The following is a 16129-nucleotide window of genomic DNA, read 5'->3' as shown; positions in this document are numbered from 1 at the left end:
TGCGGCCCACCATGATGAGTTCAAGTTTTTTGTGGCCCTAACCCCAATAAAAGTTGCCCATCCCTGATTTAGATCGTGAATTCACTATTGCATGGAAAGAATACTCAGCTGGCTGCTCATTGTTTAAAAAGCTAAAGCACATTTTCATGTCTTCAGAGAGTGTGTGAGCACAGACCGGCCTTAGTGTCATGCTGCATCTCCCCCTGACTGCCTGTCTCATCTCCTCTTGCTCCACTCTTCTCCTTTCCCTACCCATTCTATTTAGCTTGACCATGGTTTCCTTGTTCTCCCTATTCTTCCCTGCTGAGATGTTTCAGACGTAGTAGCATCCTCATCACCTCACCATTCTCCTTTCAACGGTTCATTTCAGAGGGGTCCTGTATATTATATCTGGATGAGTTTGTCTCTGATGGCTCTCATCCTGATGACATACACACCTCAGTGAACGTGAAGCGCCAGCTTTGCCACAAACTCAGTCAAATTAAGTCTGAGTTTGTTTTTGAGCGCACAGGAACAAATGTAATACTTTTACACAGCCTTACATTACTGTTGTGTGTCAATGTCAGCTTTATGAGCTTTTAAAGTAGAATGTGTAGTTCACCAAATCTGTGAGGTCTTACAGAGGCAGAGTGTACAAAACATTAGGAACACCTTCCTAATATTGAGTTACACACATTTTTCCCGTCAGAACAGCCTCACTTCGTTGGGGCATGGACTCTACAAGGTGTCAAAAGCGTTCCACAGGGATTCTAGCCCATGTTGACTCCAATGCTTCCCACAGTTGTGTCAAGTTGGCTGGATGTCATTTGGGTGTTGTTCCTTGTCATGTATTGTCATATTATGTCTTGTTCCTGTTCTTTCTCTTCACTCCGTCTCCCTCTGCTGGTCGTATTAGGTTACCTTCTCTTCCTCTCCTTCCCCCAGCTGCTCCTCATCTTCTCTAACTACCTCGTTCACCCTTTTCCCACCTGTTCCCTTTTTTCCCTCTGATTAGGTCTCTATTTCTCTCTCTGTTCCTGCTTCTGTCTTTGTCAGATTCTCGTTTGAGTTTCTCATGCCAGAACCAAACTATCGTCTCGTTTGCTTCACCCTTGTCCTGTCCTGTCGGAATCTGCCTGTTCATCTGATGCTACGTGTGATCAGGTACCTCTGTCCTCTACGACCCGCGCCTACCCAGAGAGACCAGCAGTCTGTCACCGCTAACCCAGCTATTCTCCTCTGCTGCTAGAAGGGGACTCTAACCCAGCTATTCTCCTCTGCTGCTAGAAGGGGCACTCTTCTGTGATTTCAGAAGGACTTTATGTTTCATTTGTCGCCCTCTCTGCGGGTTGTTTATTTTGCCATCATATACATTTGAAGAGGATCTATGTCTTACCTGTGTTTTGACATTAAAGGACTCTGTTTTTGTTAAACCGCTTTTGGGTCCTCACTCACGTGCATAACAGAAGAATCTGACCAAGAATGGACCCAGCGACTTCGGATCCTCTCCACTCAGCCGTCGAGATCCAGGGAGCGATGCTAGGCAGACACGAGCAGGAATTGTCTGCTGCTCGACATGCCGTTGAGACCCTGGCCGCCCAAGTCTCCAACCTCACAGAACAGATTCACCATCTCCGCCTCGATCCACCGGCCACTTCCAGGGCTTTCGAATCTCCGGAGCCCAGAATCAATAACCCGCCGTGTTACTCTGGGGAGCCCACTGAATGCCGCTCGTTCCTCACCCAGTGTGATATTGTGTTTTCTCTCCAGCCCAACACTTACTCCAGGAGCACAGCTCGTATCGCCTACGTCATATCTATCCTTACTGGACGGGCTCGTGAGTGGGGCACGGCAATCTGGGAGGCGAGGGCTGAGTGTACTAACCAGTATCAGGACTTTAAGGAGGAGATGATACGGGTTTTTGATCGTTCTGTTTTTGGGGAGGAAGCTTCCAGGGTCCTGTCTTCCCTATGTCAAGGTAATCGATCCATAACAGATTACTCTATTGAGTTTCGCACTCTTGCTGCCTCCAGTGACTGGAACGAGCCGGCTTTGCTCGCTCGTTTTCTGGAGGGTCTCCGCGCGGAGGTAAAGGATGAGATTCTCTCCCGGGAGGTTCCTTCCAGCGTGGATTCCTTGATTGAACTCGCTATTCGCATAGAGCGACGTGTTGATCTTCGTCACCGAGCTCGTGGAAAGGAGCTCGCGTTCTCCGTTGCCCCCCTCTCCGCATCACTACCATCTTCCTCCGCCGGCTCAGGTGCTGAGCCTATGCAGCTGGGGGGTATCTGCATCTCGACTAAGGAGAGGGAACGGAGAATCACCAACCGCCTCTGTCTCTATTGCGGTTCCGCTGGTCATTTTGTCACTTCATGTCCAGTAAAAGCCAGAGCTCATCAGTAAGCCGAGGGCTACTGGTGAGCGCTACTACTCTGGTCTCTCCTTCAAGATCCTGCACTACCTTGTCGGTCCATCTACGCTGGACCGGTTCGTCAGCTTCCTGCAGTGCCTTGATAGACTCTGGGGCGGAGGGCTGTTTTATGGACGAGACCTGGGCTCGGGAACATGACATTCCTCTCAGACAGTTAAGGGAGCCCACGGCCTTGTTCGCTTTGGATGGTAGTCCTCTCCCCAGGATTCAGCGTGAGACGCTACCTTTAACCCTCACTGTCTCTGGTAATCATAGCGAAACCCTTTCTTTTTTAATTTTTCGTTCACCTTTTACACCTGTTGTTTTGGGCCATCCCTGGCTAGTTTGTCATAATCCTTCTATTAATTGGTCTAGTAATTCTATCCTCTCCTGGAACGTCTCTTGTCATGTGAAATGTTTAATGTCTGCTATCCCTCCTGTTTCCTCTGTCTCTTCTTCACAGAAGGAGCCTGGTGATTTGACAGGGGTGCAGGAGGAATATCACGATCTGCGCACGGTGTTCAGTCAGTCCAGGGCCACCTCTCTTCCTCCACACCGGTCGTATGATTGTAGTATTGATCTCCTTCCGGGAACCACTCCCCCCCGGGGTAGACTATACTCTCTGTCGGCTCCCGAACGTAAGGCTCTCGAAGATTATTTGTCTGTAGCTCTTGACGCCGGTACCATAGTCCCCTCCTCCTCTCCCGCCGGAGCGGGGTTTTTTTTTGTTAAGAAGAAGGACGGGTCCCTGCGCCCCTGCATAGATTATCGAGGGCTGAATGACATAACAGTGAAGAATCGTTATCCGCTCCCTCTTATGTCTTCAGCCTTCGAGATCCTGCAGGGAGCCAGGTTTTTTACTAAGTTGGACCTTCGTAACGCTTACCATCTCGTGCGCATCAGGGAGGGGGACGAGTGGAAGACGGCGTTTAACACTCCGTTAGGGCACTTTGAATACCGGGTTCTTCCTTTCGGCCTCGCTAACGCTCCAGCTGTCTTTCAGGCATTAGTCAATGACGTCCTGAGAGACATGCTGAACATCTTTGTTTTCGTTTACCTTGACGATATCCTGATTTTTTCACCGTCACTCCAGATTCATGTTCAGCACGTTCGACGTGTCCTCCAGCGCCTTTTAGAGAATTGTCTTTTTGTGAAGGCTGAGAAGTGCACTTTTCATGCCTCCTCCGTCACATTTCTCGGTTCTGTTATTTCCGCTGAAGGCATTAAGATGGATCCCGCTAAGGTCCAAGCTGTCATTGATTGGCCCGTCCCTAAGTCAAGCGTCGAGCTGCAGCGCTTTCTCGGCTTCGCAAATTTCTATCGTCGTTTCATCCGTAATTTCGGTCAGGTGGCAGCTCCTCTCACAGCCCTTACTTCTGTCAAGACGTGCTTTAAGTGGTCAGTTTCCGCCCAGGGAGCTTTTGATCTCCTCAAGAATCGTTTTGCATCCGCACCTATCCTTGTTACACCTGACGTCTCTAGACAGTTCGTTGTCGAGGTTGACGCGTCAGAGGTGGGCGTGGGAGCCATTCTTTCTCAGCGCTCCCTCTCTGACGACAAGGTCCACCCTTGCACGTATTTTTCTCATCGCCTGTCGTCGTCGGAACGTAACTATGATGTGGGAAACCGCGAACTGCTCGCCATCCGCTTAGCCCTAGGCGAATGGCGACAGTGGTTGGAGGGGGCGACCGTTCCTTTTGTCGTTTGGACTGACCATAGGAACCTTAAGTACATCCGTTCTGCCAAACGACTTAATGCGCGTCAGGCTCGTTGGGCGCTGTTTTTCGCTCGTTTTGAGTTCGTAATTTCTTATCGTCCGGGCTCTAAGAACACCAAGCCTGATGCTTTATCTCGTCTCTTCAGTTCTTCAGTAGCCTCCACTGACCCCGAGGGGATTCTCCCTGAGGGGCGTGTTGTCGGGTTGACTGTCTGGGGAATTGAGAGGCAGGTAAAGCAAGCACTCACTCACACTCCGTCGCCGCGCGCTTGTCCTAGGAACCTTCTTTTCGTTCCCGTTCCTACTCGTCTGGCCATTCTTCAGTGGGCTCACTCTGCCAAGTTAGCCGGCCACCCCGGCGTTCGGGGTACGCTTGCTTCCATTCGCCAGCGTTTTTGGTGGCCCACTCGGGAGCATGACACGCGTCGTTTCGTGGCTGCTTGTTCGGTCTGCGCGCAGACTAAGTCCGGTAACTCCCCTCCTGCCGGCCGTCTCAGACCGCTTCCCATTCCCTCTCGACCGTGGTCTCACATCGCCTTAGATTTTATCACCGGACTGCCTTCGTCAGCGGGGAAGACTGTTATTCTTACGGTTGTCGATAGGTTCTCTAAGGCGGCTCATTTTATTCCCCTCGCTAAGCTCCCTTCTGCTAAAGAAACGGCACAAATCATCATCGAGAATGTTTTCAGAATTCATGGCCTTCCGTCAGACGTCGTTTCGGACAGGGGTCCGCAATTCACGTCTCAATTTTGGAGGGAGTTTTGCCGTTTGATTGGGGCTTCCGTCAGTCTCTCTTCCGGCTTTCACCCCCAGTCTAACGGTCAAGCAGAACGGGCCAATCAGACTATTGGTCGCATCTTACGCAGTCTTTCTTTTCGTAACCCTGCGTCTTGGTCAGAACAGCTCCCCTGGGCAGAATACGCCCACAACTCGCTTCCTTCGTCTGCGACTGGGCTATCTCCTTTTCAGAGTAGCCTCGGGTACCAGCCTCCACTGTTCTCGTCTCAGTTCGCCGAGTCCAGCGTCCCCTCCGCTCAGGCTTTTGTCCAACGTTGCGAGCACACCTGGAAGAGGGTCAGGTCTGCACTTTGCCGTTATAGGGCGCAGACTGTGAGAGCCGCTAATAAGCGTAGAACTAAGAGTCCTAGATATTGTCGCGGTCAGAGAGTTTGGCTCTCCACTCAGAACCTTCCCCTTAAGACAGCTTCTCGCAAGTTGACCCCGCGGTTCATTGGTCCGTTCCGTATTTCTCAGATCATTAATCCTGTCGCAGTGCGACTTCTTCTTCCGCGATATCTTTGTCGCGTCCACCCGGTCTTCCATGTCTCCTGTGTTAAGCCCGTTCTTCGCGCCCCCGCTCGTCTTTCCCCCCCCCCCATCCTTGTCGAGGGCGCACCTATCTACAGGGTCCGTAAGATTTTGGACATGCGTCCTCGGGGCCGTGGTCATCAGTACCTAGTGGATTGGGAGGGGTACGGTCCTGAGGAAAGGAGTTGGGTTCCCTCTCGGGACGTGCTGGACCGTTCGCTGATCGATGATTTCCTCCGTTGCCGCCAGGTTTCCTCCTCGAGTGCGCCAGGAGGCGCTCGGTGAGTGGGGGGGTACTGTCATGTATTGTCATATTATGTCTTGTTCCTGTTGTTTCTCTTTACTCCGTCTCCCTCTGCTGGTCGTATTAGGTTACCTTCTCTTCCTCTCCTTCCCCCAGCTGCTCCTCATCTTCTCTAACTACCTCGTTCACCCTTTTCCCACCTGTTCCCTTTTTTCCCTCTGATTAGGTCTCTATTTCTCTCTCTGTTCCTGCTTCTGTCTTTGTCAGATTCTCGTTTGAGTTTCTCATGCCAGAACCAAACTATCGTCTCGTTTGCTTCACCCTTGTCCTGTCCTGTCGGAATCTGCCTGTTCATCTGATGCTACGTGTGATCAGGTACCTCTGTCCTCTACGACCCGCGCCTACCCAGAGAGACCAGCAGTCTGTCGCCGCTAACCCAGCTATTCTCCTCTGCTGCTAGAAGGGGACTCTAACCCAGCTATTCTCCTCTGCTGCTAGAAGGGGCACTCTTCTGTGATTTCAGAAGGACTTTATGTTTCATTTGTCGCCCTCTCTGCGGGTTGTTTATTTTGCCATCATATACATTTGAAGAGGATCTATGTCTTACCTGTGTTTTGACATTAAAGGACTCTGTTTTTGTTAAACCGCTTTTGGGTCCTCACTCACGTGCATAACATTCCTAATGTTTTGTACACCCAAATCACTTTTGCTCCTGGAAGGAAATCACCCAACATTTGTGCAGCACAGCACCACTGCTCTGGCCCTACTACAGTGAGTTAACTGTAAATTAACATCAGAGTTGTAATGCCAAGCATTAAATCCCTCTGATTAATCTGGGTCAATACAGTCTGACCTGTTCTGCTAGGCTGGGTCTGCATCAGCCTCTTCCTAACAGAAAGCGGTAATGATTAGCTGACTTGCCCTTGGCTCTCCAACAGTACACACGGACTCTCTGAACAAAGAGCTTCAATAATGTAATCTATATCTCCTTATTCATAGCCAGGCTACAGTGGGTTGATATAGCTGTGCTAGAGTGTGAATTATCATTGTTTTGAAGAATCACATGAACCACAGTATACACTGAGTATACCAACATACAAACATTCCTAATATTTAGTTGCACCCCCCCCCCCCCTTTCTTTAACCTGTCTCCTTCCCTTCATCTACACATCAATAAGGGATCATAGCTTTCACCTGGATTCACTTGGTCTGTGTATGTCATGGAAAGAGCAGGTGTTCTTCATGTTTTGTATACTTAGTGTAGTGAGTGGTTGTATACTACAGTATGTACTGTATAGAGGTTATAGAAGATGACTGATACCTTTATAACTGCACTAAGTCCCTCAGCAAGCATCAGTGTGAAACTCCTCCGCAATACTAATGAACATTTCCAACCTGCTGTAGGCGAGAGCTCTCCAGCGCTGGGAGGGATTTCACTCCCCAGGATGGAACATCACATCCCTTTTCTCTTGGTGCCTGCCTGTGACTGGAGGCATAGTTTGGCTTGATGAAAAGGGGTTGGATGGCGTGGGTCTGATAGGGCCCTGCAACAGCACCTGTTTCACATTACACAGTAACCCCAGAATGAATAACTGACAGACTCAATCACATTCGCTCCAAAGATACTGACAGGCAGGCAGCGCAGACGACTGCAATCATGGAAGGAATTATTTTAATGAAAACCTGAAGTGGCACTCATTCACTTTCATTGTCATAGGAACTATTTTGATGGAAAATATATTTGACTTACTCATAGGACTTGAAGTCTACCTAACACCTGGGCTGGGCCTGGGTTACTTACAGGTTTAGTTCAGGAGATAAAAAAAACTTTTCATGTCTTCAGGAATATCTCCAGAGACCAATTACACAGGAGATTAAATAAATGGTCACCAATTTTCCTGGCATCCATTATAATTTAACTGTCATATATTTAGGAAAATCACATAGCCTAATGCTTATTTCTTCATATAGAATCATTACATCTTCACCAGATAGGCTATAGAACATGCACTAAAGAATACCAAAAATGTCACTTTCCCTCAACTAGCCCACTTGACTACAGAGTAGAGACCATCATATCTGGACTCGCTTTGTCTGTGCACCATGCAGACAAACACTGTATAGCTGTGTCCGCGCTGATTCTTCCCAGCCCACATGTCTGCAGTGGCGGCATGGCGAGGATGCTGTTATAATTCAACGTCAGATCAAGTATAATCAACGTCCCCCTGCTGGCTCAATTGGATCCTTATTCACAAAAATATAATCTTCTCGCTCCGCAACCATCTTTGAGAAAGTCTGTGCCTTTTTTCTCAACGGAAGAAGATTCGCTCTGCTGCAGTTCGGCTCGCAGTTCAATGTATGTCACTCGTAGTCCACAGTGAGAGGCTGAGAGCTCCTTGCACATCTGGCGGATTTTCTCTGCGAATAGGCTTGTGTACCTACATATCAGATTCGTTTGAGGAGTTAAATTCTGAGGTCTGATAAAATGGGCCATCGCATAATAGCGACTGTCCTTTTTTGTGTGTGGCTTTTTGGTAAATCGCATGGAGCGTTTCCAAACCAGATAAATATAGGTAAGTTATATTTGAAATAACTAAGATGTTTTTTCTTTAGCCTAAAAAGAAAACGAGATAAATGTACATTAAAAGCTTGTGTGGTGTTGACTTCATTTGCACTGATTATTATTTGCATAATTCATTGTCAAGTTCATCAGTCATACCCTAAGGAGAGGTAGCAGACTAGCTATGAGAAACAATGCGTTTAAGAGTGGGGGGAGGGTAAAATAAATTACCAAAAGTTTCACATACTTGCCTATTCAAGTATCTTCATGCAGAACTTTCCACCACTTCACTGGCCAGTATAGATTTTACATTAATAAATTAATCACAGTAGAATTCATTGGTTGATGTTTATTCTAGATTAAGCGATGTTCATCCATTTAGTAATGTGAAATACCTTGGTGCGTAAAATAGGACTGATCATTTGTCGTCAGTGATAGAAAATAAATGATAAGGGCTGATATTGATGTCATACTATGTTTTAATGAAACGGAATAAGAGGAACTAACCTAGGCAATTCTTCCCATTCTCCTCTCCTCTTTCGTTTATAGGTGGGCTTTTTATGCGCTCTACAGTGCAGGAGCACAGCGCCTTCAGGTTCGCTGTTCAGCTGTATAATACCAATCAGAATGTGACGGAGAAACCTTTCCATCTCAATTATAATGTAGACAACCTCGAATCCTCCAACAGCTTCTCCGTCACACATGCGTGTGAGTACCACGACACTAAATGATGGCAATGTATTTCATTTAATTAACGACACATATGGAGGGCACTGCCCCCCCCCCCCCCCCCCCCCCCCCACCCCTCTCAATGTATTATGAGCGGCTACTGCACCGACTTGGGGGCTATATCCACAGTGGCATTGGCTTGACGCCTATGTAATTTATTACATTGATTGTAGGCGAATTGCTATAGCATTAGAAGACAATCATCCCACAAGTCTTCTGAGCTGTCACTGCACATCGCTTTGCTGATGGTAGGGTATAGGGTTGGGTCAAATTGATGAGAACAATTCCAGAAAAACACTGAATGAAAACACCGCATGAAAACATTACATTACTGTTGTGTGTCAATGTCAGCTTTATGAGCTTTTAAGTGGCATAGTTATTTCAGGATATACAGCTTATTTTAAGCTGGAGTAATTGTTAAAGATTCAAAATATGGTTGATCTTTTATAGTTTATCTGTTAATTCTTTCCTGTCCGGATATACTATCTTTTGTATGCAAAAAAACTTTTTTCACACCACTATGATTGTCAAAGAAAGTTGGACTATTATACAAGCCCCAGTTCCTTTCAGATGAAGCCGTGGATATTCCAAAGAGGTGGCTGTTGCAGCAATTGCTGTATAGCCTAATAATCAAAATGACAGATTCAGCTCTCTGTTATATCACTTTTTTTGTGAGTTACCTACACTGTAGTAGATATAAATGATATTTTGTTTTGTCATGCACAGTACACTAGTCAAGTGTGTACGTTAAGAGCATTTAAAAAAAGAGCTTAGGGTCAGCCAAGTCTACACTAAATTGAGAAACATTATGTCTAAACTGCATAGCAGTTATCTTGACACATGAAGCACAATGGTACACAGGTACAAATGTTTAATGTATACGAAGACACGCAGTAAACTTGTCATGTCTGTCTATAGCTGGGATATTTCACAAAAGACTTGAGATAATGTCATTGAGAATATCACAGTTATCATCTGTAGGAAATGCTTATCGATCCTTTGGATACTATTCAACAGAGGTTGCTGTTGTTCTGTTGGAAAACTGTATGTTAATATTTCTCTGAAATGACAATTCCACATTCCTCTGGCAAAGATGCTTCTCTCTACCTTGTGTTGTAGCTGTGGTATAAAAAAAGTTAATGAATGGCACTTGACAGTGTTATATCTCCTCTCTTAGTTGCTGTTCACTTGGGGCACTATTGTAAGGTCACAGCGATAGGCTTGTAATGAGGGTGCACAAGAATAAGCCTGCAGTGTATCCCACTGTTGGGCTTTATTTAACCCCCCTATCTCCGGTTGCATCATTTTGCTATAGCCTACGCTGTAAGTTGTTGAATTTACTTTGTACCAATTCCCTTTACTGTGACTGTGAGGATAGTTTTGGTAAAATAATTTTCCTCTCTTAGATTTGTCGAATGAATTCTCATTCATTTCTGGAACTGACTACTTAATTTGATTGCCGGGGTGGAGAAATTGACCTATAATTGGACGGATGGATGGCTTTTAGATATTTCAGGATTCATGAAATGCCTCCAGTTGCTATAGTGATCAATATGACAGAATATGGATATCTGCCACATGATTGACAAGCAGGTATGAGCCTTTCTGCCAAGCAAAGCTAAGTAAAGTAAACATGTGCTCTGTGCACATTTCAGTTGCACATTTTTCCATTGTGATTAAATGCAGTATTTGCTGTTTCTAGTTTGAGTAAATGTAATGTTTTAAATTCCAAGAGGAGCCAATGCCAACCTCAGTTTGATGCTAGCTAGCTATCCCAAGAAAAAACGTGTTTTGCTTCAGTATTGTATTGCAGTGTTTATTGAAGACAATAACCTATAGTTTGCTTTTCTTTATTTTTTAACTTAAATAACTATATTTATCTGTTTGCTTATCTAATATTCAACATGTTGGAGTGTATTCTGATGTCAGGTCTTTGCATTTGTTTTTGTCGAATGGCATGCGATGGGACCCTCTGGTTCATTCTAGATGAGAATGGTTGTGGACAGAGAGTGGGCTTCCAAAATCGTACTGACTTCCTCTGGCAGCATTGGATGTGTCTGGGAGCCACAGGGACTGTCAGAAGCACTCTTTTGGCATGTTAACTTTTCACTAACTGTACTTCTCTAAGGATGAGGCAGACTATTCAAATCTGTGTCAGCAAACAGAATTAGCCACTCAGATGGCAGTGTAACTCAATAAAGAGAAAAAAGACGAGGAAATGTGGAGCTTGTTTGATGCCTTTGCGGGCTCATCTATTAAAGTGCAAAACCATCTCTCGTTGCGATGATTTTGTAGTTACAAATTGACATTTGTCCTTCTGTGTGGTTTTTGTGTATTGTGGTATTTCCATTTGTTAAAAACCATGTCTGTTAATGGCATGACACAACAGAAAATCAGAAGGGAACATTATAAGTCGGACTTCCATGAAGCCTTCATAAAGCACTCATAACACCACCAGTGCCATGATATAATACAAATCTGTTTATGTCACTTTCCCTTTGAAAATGACATCCGAAGAAGAAGAGGGAGAAAATAGATTAGTAGCCAACTTGGATAACCTTTGACTTTGACCAGAGAGGCTACAAAGCCTGACATTTCAATGTGTAGCACTTTAATAATATTCATGTTTTTCACATTTATTGAATTCGAGCCTTCATGTATGTATTTCTAAATTACTGGCCAATTGAAGATTAGAATACATTTATTTTACATACAGTGCTTTGAACTGTATTTCTATATTTTAATTTCTAATTGGATTACAATTGCGCATAATGATGATTCGTTTTTTCACTTTTCCAACTTTTGTGTCTTACTGTAATTTTTCAATCTATTTAGCATTAGAGGGCAGATATGGAGAAAAGTTACCTCATCAGACACTAACATTGTTGGACAATAACACAGTTACTACTATTTATTAGTCACACTTTTTAATGTCAGATGAAATTATCAAATGGATGATATGTATATACAGTGCATTCAGAATGTATTCAGACCCCTTCACTTTTCCACATTTTGTTACGTTAAAGACTTATTCTAAAATTGATTAAATAATTTTTTCTCTCTCATCAATCTACAAACAATACCCCTTCATGCCAAAACAAAAACTGTGTTTTAGAAATGTTTGCAAAGGCATTAAAAATAAAAAACTGATATCACATTTACATAAATATTCAGACCCTTTACTCAGTACTTTGTTGAAGCACCTTTGGCAGCGATTACATCCTCGTGTCTTCTTGGGTATTACACTATAAGCTTGGCACACCTGTATTTGGGGAGTTTCTCCCATTATTCTCTGCAGATCCTCTTGAGCTCTGTCAGATGGGGACCGTCACTGCACAGCTATTTTCTGGTCTCTCCAGAGATGTTAGATCGTGTTCAAGTCCAGGCTCTAGCTTGGCCACTCAAGGACATTCAGAGAGTTGTCCCGAAGCCACTCCTGCATTGTCTTGGCTGTGTGCTTAGAGTCATTGTCCTGTTGGAAGGTGAACCTTCGCCCCAGTCTGAGGTCCTGAGCGCTCTGGAGCAGGTTTTCATCAAGGGTCTCTCAGTACTTTTCTCTGTTCATCTTTCCTTCGATCCTGACTAGTCTCCCAGTCCCTGCCACTGAAAAACATCTCCACAGCATGATGCTGCCACCACCATGCTTCACCGTAGGGATGGTGCCAGGTTTCCTCCAGACGTGATGCTTGGCTTTCAGGCCAAAGAGTTCCTCATGGGCAGAGTCCTTTAGGTGCGTTTTTGGAAACTCCAAGCGGGCTATCATGTGCCTTTTACTGAGGAGTGGTTACCGTCTGGCCACTCTACCATAAAGGCCTGATTGGTGGAGTGATACAGAGATGGTTGATCTTCTGGAAGATTCTCCCATCTCCACAGAGGAACTCTGGAGCTCTGTAAGAGTGACCATCGGGTTCTTGGTCACCTCCCTGACCAAGTCCCTTCTCTCCCGATTGCTCAGTTTGGCCAGGTGACCAGCTCTAGGAAGAGTCTTGGTGGTTCCAAACTTCTTCTATTTAAGAATGATGGAGGCCACTGTGTTCTTGGTGACCTTCAATGCTGCAGAAATGTTTTGGTACACTTCCCCAGATCTGTGCCTCTACACAATCTTGTCTCGGAGCTCTATGAACAATTCCTTTGACCTCATGGTTTGGTTTATGCTCTGACATGCACTGTCAACTGCGGGACCTTATAGATAGACAGGTGTGTGCCTTTCCAAATCATGTCCAATCAAGTGATTTTACCACAGGTGGACTCCAATAAAGTTGTAGAAACATCTAAAGCGTGATCAATGGAAACAAGATGCACCAGAGCTCAATTTCTTGTCCCATAGCAAAGGGACTGAATACTTATGTAAATAAGGTATTTCTGTTTTTTATTATTAATACATTTGCAAAAATGTAAAAAAAAAACGGTTTTTGCTTTGTCATTATGGGGTATTCAAATCAAAACAATCAAATCAAAGTTTATTTGTCACGTGCGCCGAAAACAACAGGTGTAGTAGACCTTACAGTGAAATGCTTACTTATATGCTCTAAGCAATAGTGCAAAAAAGGTGTTAGGTGAACAATAGAGAGGCTATAAAAGTAGTGAGGCTACATACAGACACTGGTTAGTCAGGCTGATTGAGGTAGTATGTACATGTAGATATGGTTAAAGTGACTATGCATATATGATGAACAGAGAGTAGCCGTAGCATTAAAGAGGGGATGGGGGGGCACACAATGCAAATAGTCCAGGTAGCCATTTGATTACCTGTTCAGGAGTCTTATGGCTTGGGGGTAAAAACTGTTGAGAAGCCTTTTTGTCCAAGACCGCTTGCCATGCAGTAGTAGAGAGAACAGTCTATGACTGGGGTGTCTGGGGTCTTTGACAATTTTTAGGGCCTTCCTCTGACACCTTCTGACACCCCTTCTGGCACCATACGGCCAGGTCTCTGACCTCCTCCCTATAGGCTGTCTCGTCGTTGTCGGTGATCAGGCCTACCACTGTTGTGTCTTCTGCAAACTTAATGATGGTGTTGGAGTCGTGATTGGCCATGCAGTCGTGGGTGAACAGGGAGTACAGGAGGGGACTGAGCACGCACCCCTGTGGAGCTCCAGTGTTGAGGATCAGCGTGGCAGATGTGTTGCTACCTACCTTCACCACCTGGGGGCGGCCCGTCAGGAAGTCTAGGATGCAGTTGCAGAGGGAGGTGTTTAGTCCCAGGATCCTTAGCTTAGTGATGAGCTTTGAGGGTACTATGGTGTTGAACGCTGAGCTGTAGTCAATGAATAGCATTCTCACATAAGTCTTCCTTTTGTCCAGGTGGGAAAGGGCAGTGTGGAGTGCAATAGAGATTGCATCATCTGTGGATCTGTTTGGGCAGTATACAAATTGGAGTAGGTCTAGGGTTTCTGGGATAATGGTGTTGATGTGAGCCATTCCCAGCCTTTCAAAGCACTTCATGGCTACGGACATGAGTGCTATGGGTCTATAGTCATTTTAATTGTACCTTTTATTTAACTAGGCAAGTCAGTTAAGAACAAATTCTTATTTTCAATGACGGCCTAGGAACAGTGGGTAAACTGCCTTGTTCAGGGGCAGAACAACAGATTTGTACCTTGTCAGCTCGGGGATTTGAACTTGCAACCTTTCGGTTACTAGTCCAACGCTAAACACTAGGCTACCCTGCCGCGTTCTTGGGCACAGGGACTATGGTGGTCTGCTTGAAACATGTTGGTTTTACAGACTCAGTCAGGGACATGTTGAAAATGTCAGTGAAGACACCTGCCAGTTGGTCAGCACATGCCCGGAGCACACGTCCTGGTAATCCTTCTGGCCCCGCAGCCTTGTGTATGTTGACCTCTTTAAAGGTCTTACTCACGTCGGCTATGGAGAGCGTGATCACACAGTCATCCGGAACAGTTGATGCTCTCATGCATGCCTCAGTGTTGCTTGCCTCGAAGCGAGCATAGAAGTGATTTAGCTCGTCTGGTAGGCTCGTGTCACTGGGCAGCTCGCGGCTGTGCTTCCCTTTGTAGTGTAGATTGATGAGATTGATGAGGATTTTTTTATTTTTAATCAATTTTAGAATAAGGATGTAACGTAACAAAATGTGGGAAAAGTGAAGGGGTCTGAATACTTTCCGAATATACTGTATGTTCTTTCATCGCAGAAGATACTCTTTATTCTCTCACCTCAGCCTCACTTGATAATAATGTGGGATGGTATGTGGATCTGCTGCTACTCATTCTTTAATGCATTCTCATGCTTCCTCAAAACATCTGCATAACAGATGGATATTCAGTTTGAAGATTGAACATAGCAGATGTCTCCTACTTAACGAAAATAGAAAATGTTTTTTTCTATTCAAGAGACCTGGAACATGTAAGACCGGATTGTATGCATCATGTTAAAAGTGGGACAATGCTAACAAAATAACCATCTCAGTTGGTGGAAAACGAGTTGCATTATTCAAATTATTTTCAAAGGATTTTCTCTAGTGAGAAAAGTTATGTGGTGTCTCACTACACACACAAAAATGAGGGGTCCTCAAGGGTTCTTTGGGAAGGGGGATGGTTCTATGTGGAACCATACTGACCCAAAGAACCCTTTGAGCCCTTTAATGGTTATTTTCAGTTCAAAAAGGTTATCTCCTATTTTAGTGAACGATAAAATGTAGGGGCGGTGGCACATTCAATTTTTTTAGGGCGTAGATTGCATACAGCTCTTTTTGTTCAATTGTGAGAGTGTTATTCCCGTTGATCTAATCTGATGTGTTATGCTATTACATGGCCAGTGACAATGTATTTCGAAAGACTTGAGAACCGTTGACAAAGTGAGTAGTTCTCAATTCTCTCCCCGGGGACCCATAGCCGTTCCAGAGCTAGCACACCTGATTCAACTCCTTAATAAAACACAATAATAAAACCTATGGAATTTTAACAATAGAGTATAATATGGTTATTAAACCAGAATAAAAAAAACTGTATGGTTCTAAAAAATAACTTTCTCTCTAGAACCATTCTCCATAAAGGTTATAAAATAATCATAAAAAAGGGCTCTATTTGCAGTAGCCCCTTCATTAATTCATAGAATGTTTGGGAATGACGTACAGTAAGGCATTTGTGAAGATTCTATAGCAATAGAGTGAGAAAGCAGCCATGCGTTTGGACAATTCATCGATATTGCAGTAAATAAAACCTA

General features: G+C 44.8%; 1 protein-coding gene across 1 annotated transcript in view; it reads left to right on the top strand.

Moving 5' to 3' along the window:
- Positions 1-8106: 8106 nt before the first annotated feature.
- The window catches only part of LOC139423017 (glutamate receptor 3-like), a 113452-nt gene continuing 105429 nt past the window's right edge, over positions 8107-16129 (top strand). The window contains exons 1-2 of the mRNA XM_071174577.1: positions 8107-8231; positions 8768-8926. Of these exons, the coding sequence (XP_071030678.1) occupies positions 8144-8231; positions 8768-8926 (247 nt within the window). The 5' untranslated portion in view covers positions 8107-8143. The remainder of the gene's footprint in view (positions 8232-8767; positions 8927-16129) is intronic.

Source organism: Oncorhynchus clarkii, chromosome 12 (genome assembly GCF_045791955.1).
Source record: "Oncorhynchus clarkii lewisi isolate Uvic-CL-2024 chromosome 12, UVic_Ocla_1.0, whole genome shotgun sequence".
Classification (NCBI taxonomy): Eukaryota; Metazoa; Chordata; class Actinopteri; order Salmoniformes; family Salmonidae; genus Oncorhynchus; species Oncorhynchus clarkii.
This window is presented reverse-complemented; position numbering and strand designations above follow the sequence as displayed.